General features: G+C 34.0%; 3 protein-coding genes across 3 annotated transcripts; 2 read left to right on the forward strand and 1 right to left on the reverse strand.

Annotated features, from left to right (window-relative positions):
- The first annotated feature begins 3,409 nt into the window (after nucleotides 1-3,409).
- LOC107958692 (disease resistance protein RPP13) lies at nucleotides 3,410-6,078 on the forward strand. Its single transcript, XM_016894527.2, has one exon. It carries the CDS (start codon nucleotides 3,444-3,446, stop codon nucleotides 6,027-6,029), a length of 2,586 nt encoding a protein of 861 aa, XP_016750016.1. The 5' UTR covers nucleotides 3,410-3,443; the 3' UTR covers nucleotides 6,030-6,078.
- A 1,498-nt stretch (nucleotides 6,079-7,576) lies between these two features.
- Nucleotides 7,577-15,221, forward strand: LOC107961344 (late blight resistance protein R1-A-like). Its single transcript, XM_041112705.1, is given in 4 exon segments — nucleotides 7,577-7,913; nucleotides 7,916-9,675; nucleotides 10,738-10,740; nucleotides 14,739-15,221. Coding segments are annotated over 4 exon segments (2,583 nt in total).
- A 1,075-nt stretch (nucleotides 15,222-16,296) lies between these two features.
- On the reverse strand, nucleotides 16,297-20,542 carry LOC107958693 (diacylglycerol kinase 4). The gene is made up of 12 exons (XM_016894528.2): nucleotides 20,063-20,542; nucleotides 19,863-19,985; nucleotides 19,412-19,549; nucleotides 19,233-19,318; nucleotides 19,011-19,098; nucleotides 18,597-18,672; nucleotides 18,424-18,506; nucleotides 17,812-17,882; nucleotides 17,511-17,588; nucleotides 17,142-17,229; nucleotides 16,793-16,909; nucleotides 16,297-16,632 (listed from the first exon to the last, which is right to left on the reverse strand). Exons 1-12 carry the CDS (start codon nucleotides 20,429-20,431, stop codon nucleotides 16,474-16,476), a joined length of 1,476 nt encoding a protein of 491 aa, XP_016750017.1. The 5' UTR covers nucleotides 20,432-20,542; the 3' UTR covers nucleotides 16,297-16,473.
- Nucleotides 20,543-24,053: the final 3,511 nt, after the last annotated feature.

A 24,053-nucleotide genomic window follows, 5' to 3' on the forward strand; every position in this document is an offset into this window, starting at 1 on the left:
GTTGACCCTCAGTCGTTGCCATGAACTAAAATCGCTTCCATAGCAGCTTTGGCAACTCCATGACATGCACCAGATAAAGGTGAATTCTCCCTCACATTGCTTGAAACGAGAGCTTGAGCAATTAAGAGCGGAGCAACGTAAAGTCCATATACATTTCTGATGACAACAAGAGTGGTCTCTTTATTGAAGACAGTCGAATGGTGAAGTTTTTTCCCTCATAAAATGAAAAGAATAGCAACTAACCTTTTTCTTTTCTTTTCTTTTTTGGGGTTTATTTTATGTATGTTAAATCTCTTTTAATTGCTTGGTACATGGTTTGAAACTTGTATTTTATCCTATCTATTATGGTTTCGCTGGTCAAATTTTACTTTACTGGTTTAGATTATGTCAAATAAACCTTTTAAAAAGTATTTAAGAATAAGAGCCAAAATGGGAAAATGTGTTACATTAGTTTAAAATTGATATGATGACAAATGTAGTAATTAGTAAATATAAAAATGAAGCACATGAAAATTTTGTAACTGATTAATGTACCAAATACTAAGAAAAAAAACACAAAAAACTGCTAGTATTTGCATGAATATATAAACATATTCCTTTTTTATTGAAAGATCACAAAATTTAAAGCCCAATCTGGTATGATTGAGTGGTTTTTCCTTTTATAAAGCCCAAATTTGAAGCTTTAGTTTCGGTTTCAAATGAGGCTGTCTGAAACTGTATAGGCTGAAAACTGATTTGGGCCCAAAGTTCCCATTTCACTCCCATTATTTTTATTTTATTTTCATCCTCGTCCTCATCTGTCAGGAAATATCAGTCAGCATATCTATTTTCCACCAATGAATAAGATGCCCAATTATCAATGGAGAATCAAAGGAAAGGAGCAGATGGAGGGACCTGTCATACAACACACTTAAAAGGAATGCAACGTCAATGGTGATGCCCACTTGTTACTTACAGCAGGTTCCAAAGATTTGTTCCACCACGCTTGAAGGAATCAGATTCGACTGCTCCCAACTTACATGCAACGTCAATATCAATCCTCATTTAAAGCTGTTTAAAAGTTGATTTCTAATATTAAGAATAGCATCCCATTCACCTCTCATAGCCAAACTGATAACCAGCCAAAGTATTCAAATAGTTCAGTGATCATTTTGTAACATTTTAAAGTTAAGTGACTAAAACATAAATTTACTATTAATTTAGTGATCTTGAATGTAATTTATCCATATTTATGTTACATGCACGGTGAAGGCTTCATTTGGGAACATTTTCACTTGTCTTTCTTTACTTCATTCATTTTTTTTTTCTACTGCCATTCTTGTACTTTAATCTATCTAAACCAAGATTAAGATTCTGTATGTTGAGAATTTATTTAATATGTTGCTTTGGTTCGTATAATGACATAAATTATCTGAGATCGTCACTTTATTTAAAAAAAGAAAGTAAAATTGTATTTAATTTTTTTTAATAAACAAGTACTGTTACGTTTATATTTAAAAAAATTGTTGTTTTCAAATATTATAAACTACATTATTAAAAAAATAATTCAAAAATATAAAAAACCTGTACAACCAAAACATCTATTTTAAATGAAGAATTTCGAAAGCGAATTTGATTAAAAAAAAAAGGATAGCCATGTGAACATCATAACAAAAAAGTCAACTTCATGTAAACAACTTAATGAAATCACTATCATCATAACTGATGTGAACATCATTTATCATTTTCAATTAGTGGAAAGTCCTAAAATTGTATTTTAATAAATCGGTTTGTTTAAAACTAAAGGTGTTGATAGAAGAATTATTTAATTAGTAATTTAATATTTTCTATTAAATGCATTATTTTTAGTGAATTTTAAAAAAAATCAGTAAACCTTGTTAGTAAATCAAATCATGCCATGTAATTAAAGGTTTTTAATTGATGTGGTACGATTAAGTTTTTTTATTTCTCGAGAGGCGGTTTTTGGGCATGCTATAGAGCATTTGGTTCTGTACAAATATGGCTATTTAGAAGCAAAAAATCATGACTGCCCATCAACTAGTGTATTACGTGGATGAGTTCTTACAAATAAGTTTAAATGTAATTTTGATGGGGCTCTCCCTGTTGACAGTGGGTTTTTGGGGTGGGTCGCGATTGTGCATAAGAGGTTGGTGAATTTGTGCGGTGCATCTCGAGTTTTATAAAGAGCAAAGTCTATCTTTCTGCGGTGGAGGTCATGTCTACTCACGAGATTTTTTTCGTAGTTACAGTCTTTTGCATATACATGATATTATTATTGAAACTCACAATTAGCGATTATGGTAAATTTTAGAATGGTTCTAAATCTAGATGGTTATAATTGAATTATCAACACTTCATCTCTGATTCTCAATCCTTATCTGTCTATTAGATATGTAGGGATGCTAATAAAGCAGTTCACGTCTAACTATAATTACTTTGTTGAAAGCAAATCACTATCATTGATATTGTTAATGTTGATAAACTGTTATAACTTTAAGAAATGATATATTGGATAAGCCTATTAATTTGGATTTAATCTGTACCATTTAATTTTCATTTTATTAATTTTTTTATTAATTTTACTGATTCAATGAGTTTGATTTTAAATTAAAAAAACCAAATGTAAATGTGTACAAATATCACCATAACCAAATTTCTCTAACAAAGCAATTAAACCCAGATGGCATGGTTGCTGGTCATCAGCATTAAGATATCAACCTCATGTCAAGCATGATTGCTTAATTTAATTTAAAAATATATAATAATAAATGTAAATTGACTTATTGTTTGGATGATAACATCACTGATGTAAGCTAAAATTCCAATTTAAAATCATAAAATGAAATTCTATTTCCATCTATCCTCGAGTTCTTTTTCATTCATACTTTCATAAATAAAAAAATCAGTTGAACTATAATTAATAATAGATCATAAATTATATAAATGTTAAGTATCCATTGCTATAAGCTTCATTGATATGAATTGACTATATTGTTATTATTAGAGTACAGCATATGCTAGCTGTTCAGGATAAAATATGGCACACATTTTGAATTTAGTCTTGTACTTTTTTTAAAAAAAAATTAATTTTTTTATTTTTTTATTTCAAAATTTAAATTTAATTTTTTTTAAATTGTTGATGTCATATTTAAAAATTAAAAAATATATATATTCATCTAATAACTATATAACTACAAGAATGTTATAATAAATCTGAATTTAATAAAATAATTTTAAGTGTTAATAATTTAATTTTAATTTTAATTTTTAAAAAATAAAGAGACAAAGGAATAATGACATATTTTTATTACTTGGGTTGACTCTATTTTTATTACTGTAGAGTCGATGACAAGGTAGGTCATAAATTCTTATAAATGCAAGCAGTCCAGTTTCTGAAATAACAAGGCAAATTAGTTTTCTGAGTGACTAAAAAGTTAGGGAGGATGGAAGCCATTATATCTATAATAACCGAGCTTTTACGGGCGGGGATCCCACTTGCAGCAAAACAAGTTCAGTTGATTCGTGGAGCTCCTGAACGGGTGCAATCACTTCAGGATGAGCTGCAATTTATTGAGAAGAGCCTCAACGAGTATGATGGCGCATTCATGAAGGATAATAAGGTGAACGAGTGGCTGACCCAAATCTATGGTTTAGCTCTCGAAGCAAAGGACACCATCGACACATTTAAAACTGAAAAACATACCCAAAACCAAAGGAACCCGGTGGCAAGGTTGCTTTACGCTTGGCCTCACGGCACAAAGCTTCGTAAGATCGCTTTAAAAGTTGATATGATCAAGAAGAAAATCGAGGAAATTGATGGTTACAGAAAGAAGTACTGCGTTGACGGCCAAGTAGTAGCCAAGCCGAAGCGCAATTCAGAGTGGTTGGAGAAGCAAAGGAGGGAAGTTGAGGAGGAAAACGTGGTGGGGTTCGGCGTTGCGGTTGAGCAAATGACCAATATGTTGCTGACTAAAGCGTTAAAGCGTGATGTTGTTTCAATTGTTGGGACGACTGGCTCCGGCAAGACGACTTTAGCTAAAAGGATTTATGGGAGTATTGGCAACCAGTTTCAACATCATGCGTGGGTGTTTGTGCCTAGCAGATATAAAATGAAGGACTTGTTGTTAGCCATCCTTTCGGAACTGATACCAATCGAAGAGGAAACATCGAAGCTAGACGATGTGAAGTTGGGTGAGAAGCTGAGGAACTTTTTACAAGGCAAGAGATATCTCATTGTCATGGACGGTGTAGAAGAAACTCAACTATGGGAGACCTTAGAAAAGAACAACGTATTCCCTAATGAAAAACATGGAAGCAGACTTTTACTAACTACTCGCTCAAAGAATGTGGCTTCACTGGCAAGCTCATCGAGCAGTCGTATTCATAATATTCAACCTCTTGATGATGAAGCAAAGTGGGAACTTTTGGAAAAGCTGGTGTTCAAAGATGAAAAATGCCCTCAAGGACTGGTTAAGCTCGGGAAACAGATTGCTACCAAGTGTGCTGGCCTCCCACTTGCTATTGTCTCTTTGTCTAGTTTACTAGCCAGAAATAAAGCATACGGTAACTGGTTGCAGATCATTAGCAACGTCACTTGGTACCTTAATCCACAAGACAGTCCACCAAGTTTTGGGATATTAGATTTAACCTATGATACTACAATACCAGAACACCTTAAGAAGTGTCTGCTTTATTTGGGTGTTTTCCCTAGTGGCTTTGAAATCCACGCAAGGCAAATCATCAACCTTTGGGTAGCAGAAGGACTTGTAGAAGACACAAGGAGGTCAAAAGCTGAGGAAATTGGAAGGAGATACTTGGAAGAACTAATTAGTTTAAGCTTGATTGAGGTTATTAGAAAAAGATCAGACGGTAGTGTAAGAACATTTCAAATCCATGAAATTTGGAGGATGTTCTGTGTTTTCAAAAGTGAAAGCATTGGGTTTCTTCAAGTTCACACCAAGTTCGGGTCACATCCATTTATTAACGGACCATGGTCATGGAGGCTTTCCATTCATTATGATTTGAGGTACATTTTGTCTAATCGAGATTATTTACCCCATTTATGTTCTTTGCTTTGTTTTCACAACGAGGATAGCCTTGATTCAAATAGATTGACTTTACAATGCAAACATTTCTCGAGACTTAAAGTGTTGGATTTAGGATCTACACGTGTTTCCAAGGTTCATGGAGGCGGAAAAAGTTTATCTCTTTTGAAGTATTTGAAGTTGAATAATCCTAATTTGAGCAGTCTTCCTCGCTTCTTGTTCAGTCTCCCAAATTTAATGACACTTGATATTAAAAACACTTGTGTTATACTTCCATGCTTGCCTAGTGGGATTTGGAAAATGCAGAACTTAAGGCATCTTTTGTTACCTCCACATACCACGTTGCCTAAATGTCCTGATCATCAAACTCGTTTATGGCATCTACAAACTCTTTCAACAATAACTCCTAATGAGAACACTGCAGCACTCATCTTTGGTTCTAAGTTTCCGAGCTTGATTAAGTTGACTTTAAATAGTCAAAACATGGAGCAGACAAAGAGATGTTTGGAATGGCTCTACAAGTTGGATTGTCTTCAAAAACTAAAGATTATCAATCCAACTAAGTTTCCAACAGCAAGGACATCATTCCCAGCAAGTCTTGTTAAGGTAAGCTTGGTGAAAACCGACCTAGTTGCTGATGATGTAATGAAAATGCTGGAGTGTTTGGATCACCTTCAGGTCTTGAAACTGCTAAAAAAGTCCATTAGGGGACCCAAGCTGGAAATGACACCCAACTCATTTCCTCAACTCAGATTCCTTTTCATGGAAGAAATACTTGTTAAAACATGGAGGATGGGTGATGAAGCCATGGGCAGCCTTGAAGACTTGACCATTACTCGTTGCCATGAACTAGAATCACTTCCAAAGCAGCTTTGGCAACTCCATAACATACGCCAGGTAAAGGTGAATTCTCCCTCTCAATGCTTGAGACGAGAGCTTGAACAACCAAGTGTGCAACGATGTGAAGTCCAAATACATTTTTGATGACAAGAAGAGTGGCTTCTTTATTGAAGGCAGCTAATGAGTCAAATTAATCCTTTTTTCTAATTTTACTTTTTATTTTGTATGTTATATCTTTATATATATTATCGAAGATATCAAAGAGTGGTTTGGATTGTCTATTTAATTTATATTTGTTTCGATTATCAGTTAAGTGAATAAATTTTATACAGTGTTGAACTTAATTTTCAAGTTGATTAAATTATACAATAATTTTTACGTGTACAATGAAAACATCAATTTTAAATTATGTGTGTCAATATATCATTAATATGATTTATAAGTAATTAACTATTAAAAAAATATTAGTGATAATCGAAGAGAAAAAAGATTTAAGCCTAAACAATATAGAGTTAATATCAATCATTTAATTGTGTAAAATCTCAATCACAAATGTAAAAACAATTATGAATGGAAATATAGAAGTAGTCATAAATGGAAATTGAGAATCAAAGGAAAGGGGTGGATGGACGTGTCACACAACACCCTTGAAAAGGAACACAGTTTGAAGTACAATGTGATGCCGGCAGCAGCAGGTTCCGAAAGTCTGGTTTTAATTTTTAATTTTTATAAGCCATCAATATATTACTGGTTGAGAAATTTGAACAAGGATAACTCAACTAACTAAGATGAGAAAGTCCACTTTAAATGAGTAACCAATTTTTATAATTTAGTACAACCACCTTCAACATCATCTTCGATTTTTAAAAAGGCATGTCAATTGATGCTATCTTAATATTGTTTAATAATTCAATTAATGAGGGGCTGATCATCGGCATCTCATGTCATGCATGATTGTATGAATTATTGACTTCACTTCAATAAGTTTATTAAATTGCAAATTTTTGTCCAGATAAATTGACTTTTTAGTTAGATGATAACAGCACTGATGTAAGTTTTAAAAATATGAAATGAATTTCCATTTCCATCTTTCCTCAAATTTCTTTTGAGCATTCATACTTTTATAAATAAAATAAATTAATTCTACTAGAATTAAGATTATGCATTCACACTTCCACTAACAGTAATATATAAAATGTTAATTATCCTTTCGTAGAAGCTTCATTTGATATGAATAGATTTAATTACTTGACTATTAATGTTAAGGGTAAAATATGCCCTCAGTTCTTTTACTTTTTTTTTTAAATTTGAAATTTAGTTCTTGTATTTTTATTATTAGAAATTTAATTTCTCTATTTTTTAAATTTAGGTTTTGTACGTTGTTGATATGACATTTTGAAATTAAAAAAAATATTCACTTTGATAGCCATATATAACTAAAAAAATAACATTGTAATAAACATAAATTTAACAAAATAATTTTAACAAATGAACTTGAACTTTGAAATTTGAGAAATAGAGGGACTAAATTCCTAGAAATAAAAGTATAGGGACTAAATTCTAAATTTACAAAGAGTATAGGGACTAATGTCATGTTTTAACCTAATCTTAACCTTTTATAAATGCACTGCAAGGGTAAGGTCCAGTTTCCGAAATAGCAAAGGCAAAATTGTTATTGACTAAAAGCGAGGATGGAATCCATTCCTCCTGTAACCGAGCTTTTACATTTTGTGATCCCATACCTAAAAAAACAAGTTCAGTTGATTAAGGGAGCCCCTGAACAAGTCCAATCACTTCATAGTGAGCTGCAATTTATTGAGAAGAGCCTCAAGCAATACGAATCATATGATCGCATCTTCATGGAAGATAACACGGTGCAAGAGTGGCTGACCCAAATCCGGAGTTTAGTTCCCGAGACAAAGGGCATCTTCAACACATATAAAACTGCAAAACATGTCCAAAACCAAAGGACATGGCCCAACAGGTGGCTTAATGCTGTTCCTCATGTTTTAGAGCTTCGTGATATCGGAAAAGAGTTGAGAAGATGAAGAAGAAAATTGAAGAAATTAATAGCTACAAAAACAAGTATTGCCATGAAAGCCAAGTAGCCAAGCCCAAGCGCAATTCAGAGTGGTTGGAGAAGCAAAGGAGGGAGGTTGAGGAAGAAAACGTGGAGGGGTTCGAGGTTGCGTTTCAACAAGTGACCAGTATGTTGCTGACTAAGGCATTGACAAGTGAGGTTGTTTCAATTGTTGGGACGACTGGATCCGACAAGACGACTCTAGCCAAAAAGATTTATCGGATTATGAGCAAGCAGTTTGAACATCCTGCATGGGCCTTTGTGCCGAGTATATATAGCATTAGGGACCTGTTATTTGACATCCTTAAGGACCTGATGCCAATTGGGGAGGAGACGTTGAAACTAGATGATGTGAGGTTGGCTCAGAAGCTAAGGAATTTCTTGCGAGGCAAGAAATATCTCGTTGTCATCGATGGTGTAGAGGAAACTCAACTATGGGAGACTTTAAGAAAGGAAAAGGTATTCCCTAACGAAAATCATGGAAGTAGATTGTTGTTGACTACTCGTTCGACAAGGGTGGCTTCACTAGCAAGTTCATCACGTGATGACGTTCATAATATGGTTCCTATGGACGAGACGTCGAGGTGGACTCTCTTGAAAAAGCTGGTTTTCAAAGATGGAAGGTGCTATCCAGAATTAGAGCACCTCGGGAAGCAAATTGCCACCAAGTGTGTTGGGCTCCCACTTGCTATTGTCTCTTTGGCTTCTTTACTAGACAGAGATAAAAGATATGGGCAGTGGGTAGATATAATTAGCAACGTCAGTTGGTACCTTAATCAAAAAGACAGTCCATCATGTTTTGGGATATTAGATTTGACCTATCACACTACTATACCAGAACACCTTAGGAAGTGCCTGCTTTATTTGGGTGCTTACCCTAGTGGCTCTGAAATCCTTGCAAGGCAAGTCATCAACCTTTGGGTAGCAGAGGAACTCGTAAAGGATGAAGGTGGATCAAAAGAAGAGGAAATTGCATGGAGATACTTGGAAGACCTATTTAGTCTAAGCTTGATAGAGGTTGTTAGAAAAAGATCAGACGGTGGTATCAGAAAATTTCGAATCCATGAAATTTGGAGGATGTTCTGCGTTTTAAAAAGTGAACGCATCGGGTTTCTTCAAGTTCACACCAAGTTCGTATCACATTCAAGCAATAACACGCCATGGAGGCTTTCCATCCATCACGAGTTGAGGTGCATTTTGTCTAATAATCAGGATTATTTACCCAACATATGCACTTTGCTTTGTTTTCACGACAAGGATAGCCATGATTCGAAAGGATCTAAATTGGATTTCAATCGTTCCCCATGTCTGACCGTGTTGGATGTAGGGTCTACGCGTGTTTCCAAGGTTGATGAAAATATAAAGCGTTCACGTCTTTTGAAGTATTTGAAGCTCAATCATCCTTCCTTGAACCATCTTCCTCGTACCTTGTTTAGTCTCCCTAATCTACAGACACTTGATATTAAAAACACTTGTGTCATGTCTCCGTACTTGCCTAGTGGGATTTGGGGAATGCAAAACTTAAGGCATCTTTTGTTGCCTCCTTACACAATGTTGCCTAAACGTACTGATCAATCTCGAAAATGTTTATGGCATCTCCAAACTCTTTCAACACTAACTCCTGATGAAAACACGGCAGCTCTCATCTTTCATTCCAGGTTTCCAAGCTTGATTAAGTTGTCATTAAATAGCCAAGAAATGGAGAACACTGTTGAATTTAGTTCCCATGCAAGACATGCAAAGGTGGCCATGCAAGGAGAAGTGGCAGCAAGCAGTCGAGCTATGAAGTGCAGAAACTGGAGCTTGAAGTTGCCTAACTGCTTGTTATGTTTTGATTGTATTTTTAATTATTATTTTGTAATCTAGTTCATGTTGAACTAAGTTGGTAAACCTTATGATGTGTTTTTGTTGATTGATTGACAGGAAAATCAGCAAAGAAACTTAAGCAAGCTGATTAACAATTTCCAATGTAAATTTAGTGGTGTTAGGTATGTCATTAGGTAAAGACTTGTCATTTTGTTGTTGTTATCTATTATATGTAATGGCTTTATGCCTTAAGGATCAGTTAATAAAAATATCAGTTCTTTTTATTCAAAATACTCTCTCTCAATTTCTTTTGTTTTCCATTCGCATGTGTTTCTGTTCTTGCTTCTGAGTTTGTTTCTTCAGCAAGGCTCGAGGCTTGCTATATAAGCAAGATTGAAAACAGTCTGTTGTTGTCTCTTTGCTCCAACAATTGGTATCTAGAGCTTCATTCTTAGTGGACCTGTTTTATCAAACTAAGAAAGCTGAATGTCTTCCTCAAGTTTTTCACCAGCAGCCCCGCCAGTCTTCAATGGAGAGGGCTTCCACATATGGCTGGTCAAGATGAAGACTTACCTACAGGCCTTTGATCTGTGGGAAGTTGTCAACACAGATGCTGAGCCAGCACCACTGAGGGCCAATCCCACAGTAGCTCAGATTAGGCAACATGCTGATGAGAGGACCAAAAGGCACAAAGCCATGTCCTGCATTCAGAATTGTGTGTCAGATGTCATCTTCACCAGAATTATGGCCTGTGAGACTCCAAAACAGGCATGGGATAAGCTTAAGGAGGAGTTTCAAGGCACTGAGAGAACAAGGCAACAGTAGCTATTGAATTTGAGAAGGGATTTTGAGAACCTGAAGATGAAGGAAGAAGAAACAGTGAAGCAGTATGCAGATAGAATCATGGCAGTGGTTAACAGTATAAGGCTCCTTGGTGAGCACTTTGATGAGGTAAGGATAGTAGAGAAAGTTCTCTCCACATTGCCTGAGAGATATGAGGCCAAGATATCCTCTCTTGAGGACTCAAGAGACCTTGCTACCATCTCTTTGACTGAGCTAATCAACACTTTCTATGCTCAGGAACAAAAGAGAGCTAGCAGAGCTGAAGACCACCAGGAAGGTGCATTCAATGCCAATGCCAGAGAAGCCTCGAGCATCAATGCTCCAAGAGGTAAAAAGCCTTGGAAAAGCAGGCCTAAGCCTGATACTGCAATGAGAAATGACCAGCCCTGCAGACATTGCAAGAGGCCAGGTCATCCAGAAGACAGATGCTGGTTCAGACCAGATGCAGTATGCCAACACTGCAAGAAGAAAGGCCATGTTGAAAGGGTTTGCAAAAATAGAACCAAGTCAAGGCAGAGTCAATTTCAACAACCAAAGGTTGAAGCTCGAGTAGCTGAGGACAGCAGTGATCAAGAAGAGCAGGTCTTTGCTGTTTCTTGCTTAGCTGCTGAGAAGAAATGCTCAAAAGGCTGGTTATTGGACAGTGGCTGCACTAACCACATGTCACCAGATGCCTCCTTATTTAAAACCTTGGATAGAAGTTGCAAAACCAAGGTCAAGGTTGGAAATGGTCAGTTCATAAGGGCTGAAGGAAGAGGAGAGGTGCTGATATGTACCCCCACAGGCAACAAGATCATTCCAAATGTGCTGTTAGTGTCAGAAATCGACAGAAACCTTCTCAGCATAGCTCAATTGCTCGAGAAAGGCTATTCTGTTGTGTTCAAGAACAAACAGTGCCACATTGCTGATCCAAGTGGATCAAGCCTTATGACAGTCACAATGACTAACAAATGCTTTGAGGTACACTGGCCAAATGACTCAAAGTCTGCATATACAGCCTCTGTTGATGATTCCAAGCTTTGGCATCAAAGGCTTGGGCATGCCAACTTCAGATCATTGGCTCGAATGGCCAAAGAAGGCTTGGCAGAGAATTTTACTAGCTCAATGGAGTATGATGATGTGTGTGAAGTTTGCCAGATGGGGAAACAGGCAAGACTGCCATTTCCTATAAATTCAGCTTGGAGAGCTACTGAAAAACTTCAGCTGGTGCACTCTGATGTATGTGGCCCGATGAGGACTGAATCACTCAGCAAAAATAGGTATTTCATCCTCTTCATTGATGATTTTACAAGGTTTTGCTGGATTTTCTTCTTAAAACACAAGTCTGAGGTAGCTCAAGTGTTTGTGAAGTTTAAAACTGCTGTAGAGACAGAAACAGGTTGCAAGCTGAAATCGATAATATCAGACAATGGCACTGAGTACACTTCAACTCAGTTTCAAGCCATTTGCAATGATGCTGGTATCAAACACCAGCTTACAAATGTCTACACACCTCAGCAGAATGGGGTATCAGAAAGAAAGAACAGAAGCTTGATGGATATGGCCAGGTATCTGCTGTTTGAGAAGAAACTGCCCAAGACCATGTGGGCTGAGGCAGTAAACACTGCTGTCTACCTTCAAAATAGGCTTCCTACCAAAGCTCTTACATCCAAAACACCTTTCGAGGCTTGGTCCGGTTTCAAGCCTTCCTTGGCACATCTGAAGGTGTTTGGTTGCCTGTGTTATGCACAAATACCAGCAGCAAAGAGAGACAAGCTCTCTGAAAGGGCTCAACCAGGTGTTCTAGTAGGCTATAGCTCAGTTAAGAAGGGCTACAGGGTGCTGGATCCTTTGACAAACATAGTTCAAGTGAGCAGAGATGTCATCTTCGATGAGAAAGCTTGCTGGAATTGGGAAAAGAATAAACCAGAAGCTGCTTCAGAAGACCTGGTGCCAAATCAAGCTGAACTTGAGCAGCTAGGACCTGAAATGGATGTTGATGATGTGCCTGTGAGAGGCACAAGGACCCTAGATGATATTTATGAAAGGGCACAGGTTGCAATAGCAGAACCTAGCAGTTTTGAAGAAGCTGAGGCAGATGAAGGCTGGAAACTAGCTATGGTCGATGAAATCAACATGATTGAGAAGAACCAGATATGGGAGTTAGTTGATAAACCTACTGGAAAGAAGACCATTGGAGTAAAATGGGTCTATCGAGCAAAACAGAATGCAGATGGCAGTCTGAACAAGCTAAAAGCCAGGCTTGTTGTCAAAGGTTTTAGCCAAAGGTATGGTCTGGACTATCTGGAGACATTTGCACCAGTAGCCAGGCTTGACACAGTTAGAATGATAGTTGCCTTGGCTGCTCAACATCAGTGGACCATTCATCAGCTTGATGTTAAGTCTGCATTTCTAAATGGTTTCCTGGAAGAAGAGATCTATATCGAACAGCCTCAAGGATTTGTGGTCACTGGCAAAGAACACAAGGTGTACAGACTGAAAAAGGCTTTGTATGGCCTGAAACAGGCTCCTCGAGCCTGGTATACTCGAATTGATTCTTACTTGCTCAGTTTGGAATTCGAGAGAAGTCTCAGTGAACCAACACTGTATGTGAAGAAGAACCAAGCTGAAACTCAGCTTATCCTGTCACTCTATGTTGATGATTTATTGGTGACTGGAGGAGATAGAAGAATGCTGGAAGATTTCAAAAGAAAAATGATGGAAATGTTTGAAATGTCTGATTTAGGCAGAATGAACTACTTCCTTGGAATGGAAGTGAAGCAAACAGCAAAGGGAATCTTTCTTAGTCAGAGTTCTTTTACTATGAAGATCCTGGATAAGTTCTCTATGAAGAACTGCAAGCCAACAAGCACACCAATGGCTGTTGGAGTGAAGCTTTCGAGGCAAGGGAGTGGTGAACCAATTTGCGAGACTATGTACAAAAGTCTCATTGGTAGTCTGTTGTATTTGACTGCAACAAGACCCGATATCATATTTGCTGTTAGTGTGCTATCCAGATACATGAATTGCTGCAATGATCAGCACTTTCAAGCAGCTAAAAGAGTGCTTAGATACATCAAAGGCACCATTGATCATGGTGTATTGTTCAAAAGGGCTGAAAACATGAAGCTGATAGGCTATGTTGATAGTGACTGGGCTGGATCTTGTGATGACATGAGAAGCACATCTGGATATGCCTTTAGTCTTGGCTCAGGCATGTTTTGCTGGAGTTCTAAAAAGTAAAGTCTGGTAGCACAGTCAACAGCAGAAGTTGAATATGTTGCTGCTGCATCTGCTGTAAATCAAGCCATATGGCTTAGAAAAATCCTAGCTGATTTAAATCAAAATCAAGGAAAGGCAACAGAGATTTACTGTGACAACAAATCTGCTGTTGCAATTGCAAAGAATCCTATCTTTCATGGTAGAACAAAGCACTTCAACATCAAGCTACATGTCATAAGGGAGATGGAGCAAGCTCATGAAATCGAGCTGGTTCATTGCAATTCAGAAGAGCAAATTGCTGATATCTTTACAAAGGCACTCAATGTGTCTAAATTTGTTAAATTAAGAAGGCAATTAGGTGTCACTAGCATGGAAACTAAGGAGGAGTGTTGAATTTAGTTCCCATGCAAGACATGCAAAGGTGGCCATGCAAGGAGAAGTGGCAGCAAGCAGTCGAGCTATGAAGTGCAGAAACTGGAGCTTGAAGTTGCCTAACTGCTTGTTATGTTTTGATTGTATTTTTAATTATTATTTTGTAATCTAGTTCATGTTGAACTAAGTTGGTAAACCTTATGATGTGTTTTTGTTGATTGATTGACAGGAAAATCAGCAAAGAAACTTAAGCAAGCTGATTAACAATTTCCAATGTAAATTTAGTGGTGTTAGGTATGTCATTAGGTAAAGACTTGTTCATTTTGTTGTTGTTATCTATTATATGTAATGGCTTTATGCCTTAAGGATCAGTTAATGAAAATATCAGCTCTTTTCATTCAAAATACTCTCTCTCAATTTCTTTTGTTTTCCATTCGCATGTGTTTCTGTTCTTGCTTCTGAGTTTGTTTCTTCAGCAAGGCTCGAGGCTTGCTATATAAGCAAGATTGAAAACAGTCTGTTGTTGTCTCTTTGCTCCAACAAACACAAAGAGATGCTTGGAAAGGCTCTACAAGTTGGGTTGTCTTCAGAAACTAAAGATTATCAACCGTGCTGTGTTTCCAGTACCAAGGACATTCCCAACCAGTCTCGTTAAGGTAAGCTTGGTGAAAACCGACCTAGTTGCTAACGATGTAATGAGAATGTTGGAGTATTTGGATCACCTTCAGGTGTTGAAACTGCTTAAAAGGTCTATTAGGGGACCCGAGCTGGAAATGAAACCCAACTCATTTCCTCAACTCAGATTCCTCTTCATGGAAGAAATACTTGTTAAAACTTGGAGGATGGGTGATGGAGCCATGGGCAGCCTTGAAGAGTTGACCATCACTCGTTGCCATGAACTAGAATCACTTCCAAAGCAGCTTAGGCATCTCCACAACATACGCCAGGTAAAGGTGAATTCTCCCTCTCAATGCTTGAGACGAGAGCTTGAGCAATTAAATGTGCAACAATGTGAAATCCAAATACATTTTTAATGACAATAAGAGTGGCTTCTTTATTGAAGACAGCTAAACAGTGAAATTAATCTTTTTTCTAATTTTTTTTTATGTTAGATCCTGATATTTATTTCTTGGGCTTCTAAAATGGTTTGGATTGTGTACCTAATTATGCAATAATTTTTGTGTATGAAAGACCTCTATTATAAATAATAATTAACTTTTTATCTCATATATCAATTAAAATATATTACATTTATTTATTAAAAATTTGTAACCTTTTAAAAATAATATTAAAAAAGTAAAAATTAGAATATGAATAGGTTATGTTATGACCAATTTGTATCGATTTTAATTTACTTAAAAGAAATTGTATGGTGAAAAATAAAATAAATTTGTTTCCAAACTCTATGCAATTATAAGGTGAATAATGTGAAATTATTCAAATTGCTTGATATTATTTTTATTCGAATTTTTTTATTTTTTTATTTTTAAATTATCAAATATGTAAAGTTATATGTGATATTACCTTTCAATTAATTCAAAAGTTTCAAAAAAATCTAGTTTAATCTCATTACTAAGAAAAAAATAAATCAATTAATTTATTACATTTAAGATTTATTACATTAACTTTCTCTATTTTTTAATATACAAAAATTAAAATTAAAGGAATGATATTCAAAGGGGTTTTTTATAATTGTTGTCATAATGCGTATATAATACTCAAATATTTTGAGGCATAAATTTTTTTTTTCATTTTTATACTAAAATATTGCACTTAATGTATATATTAAATATAGTTCCATTTGTCAAACATTAAAGTTATCACATAAACTTATTTCTTTTTTTCTCTAATATATTAGTGTGTATATATATTCATATATATTTGAAAGCGGTCTATAGGTAATTAAAAACTACAAAAATGCGAAGAAACTATTATTAAATTCATTTTGTTGCATAACTTGAAATTAAAAAATAAAAAAACTACAAGAAACCCATAAATAAAATAAGATGACTACAGGTAGCCATCAATCAACTCAAATTAAGTGCTAGTAAAACCTGATTAAGTTCGTAAGCAAGAAAAAGAGGGGGGGGGGACAATTGCTAAGATAAATATAAATGAAATTGACTGCAAATATATTTTGATACAATAGATTCACTATTCCTAGTTTGATACTTTCATTTTAGCCCAAGTTCCTAGACACAAAAACATCAACACAAATACTACAATAATTTACAAGCCCCCTTGAGTGACACCTACGTCTTACATTGACTTGTTGCCTAAGAAATGTCACTCTCCATTAACCATTACTGATTGAAAAGGAACCCTGTTAATCTCCACAAACGTCGAATAATCATTGCATATAGGTTGTTTCCATGGCTCACCATCCATTTGCATAAATGCTTCTTTCCACTCTCCACCTCTTAACTCCATTCTTATCGATGCAGCCTGCAAAAAGAAACGTAAAACTCATTACTAGGAACTACCATTTCAAGAAACAATGGCACAGTAGAGAATACAACATTGATTATCTGTAAACAACCTTTTTATTTATATGTTTCACCACTTTTGACTTGTTACGAGGAAAAAATTATATAGGTTACAGTACCTGCGCTATGTGTTTTGCAGATATAAGTTCAGTCATTACAAATGATGCATGCCATCCTTCCTTTAAACCAAAAATTTCTAGAAGACCATCATCAGAGCGTGCCTCGACAAAGCCCCTCTGCAAAAATGAACAATGAATATTGAAGAAAGTTCAAATTTGGAATCCAATCAAACCTGCCAATAGGCTAAGAATCACATCATATGCTGCAAAGTCGGAAAGCAATTAAATTTACATAATTGAAGAACGATGGTCGACCATTAGCATCATTCAGAATGTTTTGTGGAATTAATTGATGACCTTTCATTTTAAACTGAGCAGAGTTCAACTTTCATGAAGAAATGTACCATACCTTTTCCAAATACTTTGGTTTTAGGTTACCCCATGGGTTTCGTCCACTTCCATAATTATGAAGATTTAACGCAACAACTGCCCTCACACTAAAAATGAACGGTAAAGAATTAGATGATGATTAACTCATAATCCATAGCAAGCGTAGAAATGTTCTCCATCTATGTATTTGATATCATAGTAACTTTAGCAATATAGCTTGGTATGTAGAAGCATCCATAAGAGAAAGATTAAGATATCAAATAAACATTATCTAAGAACTATAAAGGCGAACAGCTGATACGTAAGAGCAATAACTGCCCAAAAAGATGCCTAAAAGAGTTAAGATGCGTATTTATGATGATGTAAAATTAATTACTTTGGAAGGTACCTTTTTGGTACTGGAATCTGCTCCCATTCCGTTGAATTGACCTTTTTAACATGCATCTTTAAAATGTTCTTGAGTCCCCTGCATTTACAAACATTATTTTAAATATGTTCACTACCAATTACCATGGCCTATGCCCTGGCTACGTTGTCTAAGGAACAAACAAACCTTAACAAAATGCTTGCTATAAATACATACAAACATGCACAACAATATATACATCATTATTATACCAAAAAGAAAAGAAAAGAATATGCCCATTCTAGGATGAGAGGCAAGCTAAAAAACTATCAGAATATCTAACCTTAAACTTGGATCACTTGTGCAAGTTGTGAGAAACCAACCCTGACTGCAACTGTAACCAGAGTAGATAATCTACCATAAAGATAGACCAATTGCAATTTGATATTAGATTTAGCAAAACAAATCAGTGATTGAAATATTTTGTGCTTAAAAGAAAAAATAGGAGAATCAAGAAAATGTTCAGCATAAACCAAAATTATATTTAAGCTGTTTTATCAGACCAATCAGAAGACAAAAATAAAAGCTAAACATCCAAGCATATGTACCTAATATTGCATACATCTTTAGTTCTACGGTAACTCATACCTCTTCCATTTGCTGCAAAAGCACAAAGTTAGGACCATATCAACATGATATGCTCTCGGTGTTGTCAAAGGAACAACACGCACTCAAGGCGCTAGAACCTTGATACTGCCTAAGTGAAGGAGTAATATATCTATATCTATATCTATCTATATATATATATAATGAGCTTAAAATATACGGTTCTGTTAATAAAACTCTAAATGGCAGTATTAACATAAAGCAGCTTCAGACTAAAAGATAAATGTTTAACATTCACAACAAAACATTCTTGAACGTGAAGTCAAATACGTTAAAGAAATCCAAATACCTTATTCGCAAGAGGACCCTGTGCAAGGTGAGGTTTCTCATTACGAAAATGATGGAACCCATATGCAACTTTTGCATCCATTCCTGTATGTAAAATAATAATAACATGAAAACACCATAAGCATGAATGGGAAGATTTAAATTTATTAAAATAAAGCTAATGGCATGCCATACCTATGCTAAAGTAATTATAGAATACTCCTTCATAGAAGTTCACTTTGTCGGGAAGGTCTCCCTCAATCTCCAAAGTCTGCAATCACAGATAAGATTTTTCCCATTTGTATTTAAAAGTCCACATCAGATGAGCTATATTGGAGAAATCAGTGTAGCGTATGTTGATCTATGATCTAAGAAGTACTCTTTATAATTATATTATCAAGTAAAGATAGACATATGCACATTTTTAAAATTGCATTCCTCTATGTTATCCTCAGAGTATATTTGACAAATTCCAATAATACCAAATTAATAAGATAAAGCAAATAAAAATTTTATTAACCTTCACAAGACTCAGATTAGGCATCAATGTTCACACATGCAAAAGTTTATTAAATAGAACAGAGGATTTAAAGCAGAGAGATTCACTACCTTATCAAGAGAACACTCTTCTGCAGCCTTCAAAGAATGGGGAGGATCAGCAACTTCACCGCCAGGCACTTGCACTACAACATGCCAACTGCATCATCAAAGAACATTTAGTCAATAGTGAATATCATGAAACTTAACAAACAGAAGGCAGTCACCTAAAACCTTCAGTATGATAAGGAAGCAAAATACAGTACTAATCATCGTGTAATAATGTATGCTTACCTATCCAAATTGGAAACTGGACCAACACTAGCTCTGTGCAAAGTTCTTTTAATACCCGATTTCCAGGTGAAAGGATATGAACCTCCCTACAATGAAGATTCAAAGCATGAATCAAGAAAGCAAGATAAGCAAATAGTCAACAACATGATCAAATTTCATTATATAAAGGAATATCGTACCCAACCAAAACTTCTAGACAAGTCATTGCCTGTACCAAGTGGAATGATAGCTACAGGAGGAACTGGCTCCCGACCATTTTGATTGAGTTCTCCAAGACATCCAAGTACCCAACCAACAGTTCCATCCCCTCCAGCAACCTGCTCATTTGTACCGTCTTAAAACTTAAAAGTTCAGCTAGGAATGTTCGATTTTTTAACCGTTTTTGCAATTTGTTCTTCACTATCTAGGACATCGCTTAAAAGGGAAAACAAAATCGTAATTGATCAACATCTAACCAGTGAATTAAATCCAAGTATACAATATCAATTTTAACACAGCCATTACGTATAAAAGTAAAATCGTGTGCCTTATTCAGAAAATGAAAAGTTATTCCAATCTGAGGGTTCTAAATAAAAATAGAACGACACAGGGAAAGACAAGTATACAAGTAAAAAGTCAGTAGAAACATACCACAATTCTAATGTTCTGTCGTATCTCTTTAGCACAAAAATCTCCATCGTTAGCCCACTTCTCAATGCAAGCCAAACCATACCTTACAAATTCATGTGGCTTCACATCGTCAAGGTCTAATACCTACATTTCAATATTAATAAATCTTCTTAAGTCGTATGAAACGATAAAAATGGAAACGAAAAAAAAAAAAGTGATACCTGTTCTTCGCTGATTAATTTTTGGAGACGCTCTTTAAGCACGGGACCATTACGTCCGCCACTACGGGGGTTAATAAAAACGATCATAGGGGATTCAGGACAGGGAACATCAGCGGAACCACTTGAAGGGAAATGCTGGTCACCGCCATCAACGTCCTTTTTCGTAATGGAATCTAACATCGCTAAGCGCAGATACTGAGGCATCAAAAGCCTTCGTCTAAGCTCATCTGTATCTATCTTAATACCGGCTAAACGGGACAAACCGTAAGATCTTATCGATTCCATCATGGAGGAACGAGACACCGTCCGTGACGGCGATGACTCACCTTGTGACGTCGATGTCTCACCTTCCGACGGCGGAGAATCCATGATCTCCAAATCTTTTTCTTTCTTTTATTAAAACAGTGTGTGAATCAACAAAGGCATATAGATCGAGGGAGACGGAGTTTTTTTTTTTTTTTTTTTTGAAACACGTTAGATCGTTCAATCGTTGGTTTTGTTTGTTGGGTACTTTGGAGGGAGGACAAAAGGTTAAAATCTGTCGTAAGTCCCTGTATTATTTATAAATTTTGAATTTAGTTCTTATACTTTTAATTTTAAGAATTTAATCCATTTACTTTTCAGATCCAATTGTTAAACTTGTTAAGATTATTTTATTAAATTCAAGTTCATTATAATATCATTTTTTAATTACACTATTAGTAAATAATTTTTTTATTTCAAAAAATTACACCAATAAATTTAACAAAAAAATTTAAAAATATTAGTAACTAAACTTGAATTCTACTTATCACACATTTTAATTTTCTTAAATAAGAAACATTTATTATAGTAATTTATTAATTATTTTTATAATAAATATTTTTGTGAAATATACACATAATTTTGTGCATGTAATAAGTAAATGCAAACTAAACTCATTTCCAGTAAACTACTCGTATTAGTATTAATTAAAATCTATACAATATGGTATAAAATAGTAAGTAAAATATGATATTATAGCATAAAGATAATATACACACTTTCGGAACACTTTATGGACAACGTGTCAAAATTTTTATGCTACATTATAACTAATCCATCTAATTATTTCTGTAATATATAATTTATATTAAAGTTTTAGAGAAATGGAAAATAATTGAATGGAAATATAATTATAAATTCTAAACGTGTTTAGTTGATAGAGTATAATTATTTCGTAATTCTCTATATCACATTTGGTGGTAAAAATTATAATTACACAATTGATATTTAAAAATATATTGATTACTATAAAAATTATTAGTATAATAAAATAATTTCTAAATAAGTAATAAAAATTAAACTCAAATCATCATATATGTTAGGTTAGTCTAAAAAAATAGTTGATAATATGATTACTAAAAAAATAGCAAGAAAAATAAACATCATATGTAATTTTATCTAATTGTTCTTAGATTATTCCTTCTTTAATACTTAACATATGCTCTAATCATCATTTATTGGTCCTTAACTGAGTTTATCATCATTTGAATTTGAATCTGATAATTAAGATTATCAATACCTCATTCCTACAAATACTATTTGAAGAATGAATCATCTTAATTCCACTTATGATTGAAGTTATGCAACATACAACATGCTAAAACAATTGAACCTTTTTTATGCTATACTAAGATGATATTATTAATATGAGAAATAATTGTTTATAATAATAAATGTATTCTCAACAACATTTTGAATCCCCAAATGGCTCAAATTAAAGAGTTTGTGAGCTGTCTACGGTGCTTGTGCGTGGCATCATTCTTTCAAATGGTGTCATACCCTACGAGATGGTGCATAATTAACATCGACTTTATAATATTTGGGTTCATAATACAAATGGTTAGTAGCTTTGATTATAAAAAATTATATAAATTTAATTTGGAGAAAAGCTTATATTAGGTTATATCCCTTTTTATAATACATAAATTGAGTAAAAAAATATAAAATTTATATATAACCTTTATAAACAAAGTTTTATAAATTGTCTAAAACTTTTATAATGTACACTTCTTATAAAACTACAACATTCTTTTATGAATAAGAATTTTTTAGCCATGATCATTTTAGACACTAATAAGTTTTCATGTTTATAATATAATTGTTTTAACTTGCACAAAATTACTTTTAAAAAAATTGGATTTGGGTATAATTACCTAAATAATTACTCCAGTTCTCACTCTCTCCTTAAGAATTAAAAAGTGTAATTAGGTGATGCTTTAATTACATTCAATTTAGTGAGATCCATCAATTACAATAATTACTCAAACATGCCACCCATGTGTAATTATAAACAATTACACCCAAATAATTAAGTTTTTTATATATTAAAACTAAACAATTAAGAATAATATATAAAATATCAAATAAAAATAATAAATAAAATCATAAGAATATTTTTTGTATAATAGAATTTTTATTGATTTGAATTATATAATTGAGTATAGCAATTATTAATAATATAGATTGTTTAAATTTAATTATCATTTAATTAGTGTTACAGTTATACAACAATTAAAATTAAAATTGTAAATGATTACCAATAATCCATTGTTATTTTTTATAAAACACTTAGATTATTTAATCTCAATAATGATTTCACTTATTAGAAAAATTAAATTTAAATTTACTTTTTAATTAATAATATTGTTATTTGGTTTTAAAATACAACAACTTAAAACTAAAAATTCTAAAATATTTTTAATTTTAATTCTTTAAAATCATAATTAGTTTTATTTATTATTAGTGTGCACATATAAATTAAATCAAAAATTAATCCCAATTCTCAAAATGCTTCTTATATTTTGAAGTTTAATATTTTAAGATATTTATATAAATTTTCAAGATAAAATTGTTGTTTTACCTTTACTTAAATGTTGAAGTAATCCATCCTTAATTACACTTTCATTGTAATTCAAATTGTTGAATTTAATTAATAAGCATTATCTTATTATTTTAAAGTATTTTATTATTTTATTCACATCAATTTTGTAAAGATCAAAGTGTAGATCTACAGTTTATTTATCTTTTTGAATATTTGTACCTCCTTGTGTAGCTTTCTTTATTACTATTGTCTACATTAATGGAAAGCTCTCATTTCCCTTCTCTTCCACAATTTAGTTTATTTTTCATGAAATAGTTTTAAACATCGCAAATCTATAAATTAAAATCTAGACAGCTTTCTTCTCTGATCCTCAACATTGATTGCCAATTTTGGATCTAAGATATGTTCTTCTACTCATTGATGGATTCTATAGTGACCATTGAATAGTCACTTGGAATTCACTAACTGAAGTTTCAAAAAAGAATTAACAGCCCAATGACTTGAATGAAAACTTTTGAATGGTTCAGTGATCATTTTGTAACTTTTTGAAGTAGAATGACCAAAATGTAAACTTATTAATAGTTAGTGACTTTGGGTGCAGTTTACCCAATAAGATAAAACTCCAAATCTGATCATATTTGAACTTCTAGTACCCATTTTTTGGACTTTTGATACTCTTGAAGTATACCCAAATTCTATTTATTTGGGCTGAATATAAATAAAAATGCCATTTCTTTGAGATTGGATGTTTAGGCTACTTAATGAGACAATAGTGTTTGTTGGGTCCAAGGGCTACGAGAAAGACTACCATATCATGATTTGGGCTATATTTATGTTTACTCATTAACAGTCACCTAACTAATCAAATGTGTGAGTATATTGTTCTTGTAAATTGTAATAACTACTTTTAATGTTGTTTTCACATCAGTTTGATTTTGTCTTTGTCATGTTGATGGTAGACAAGACCGTCGGTGCCCTGTTCTATTGTTTTTTGTCCACTGTTTACCAATATATCTATCAACAGCGATAGAAAGATATTTGATGTTTGAAGTTGCCATTTTTCACGACTTTGAAAATTGGTCTTCTATTTATTGCAATCCGGGAGGTGGCATGTTCAGATTAGATAATATCACTTCCATTTAGATA

This window comes from Gossypium hirsutum, chromosome A05 (assembly GCF_007990345.1).
Source record: "Gossypium hirsutum isolate 1008001.06 chromosome A05, Gossypium_hirsutum_v2.1, whole genome shotgun sequence".
NCBI lineage: Eukaryota > Viridiplantae > Streptophyta > Magnoliopsida > Malvales > Malvaceae > Gossypium > Gossypium hirsutum.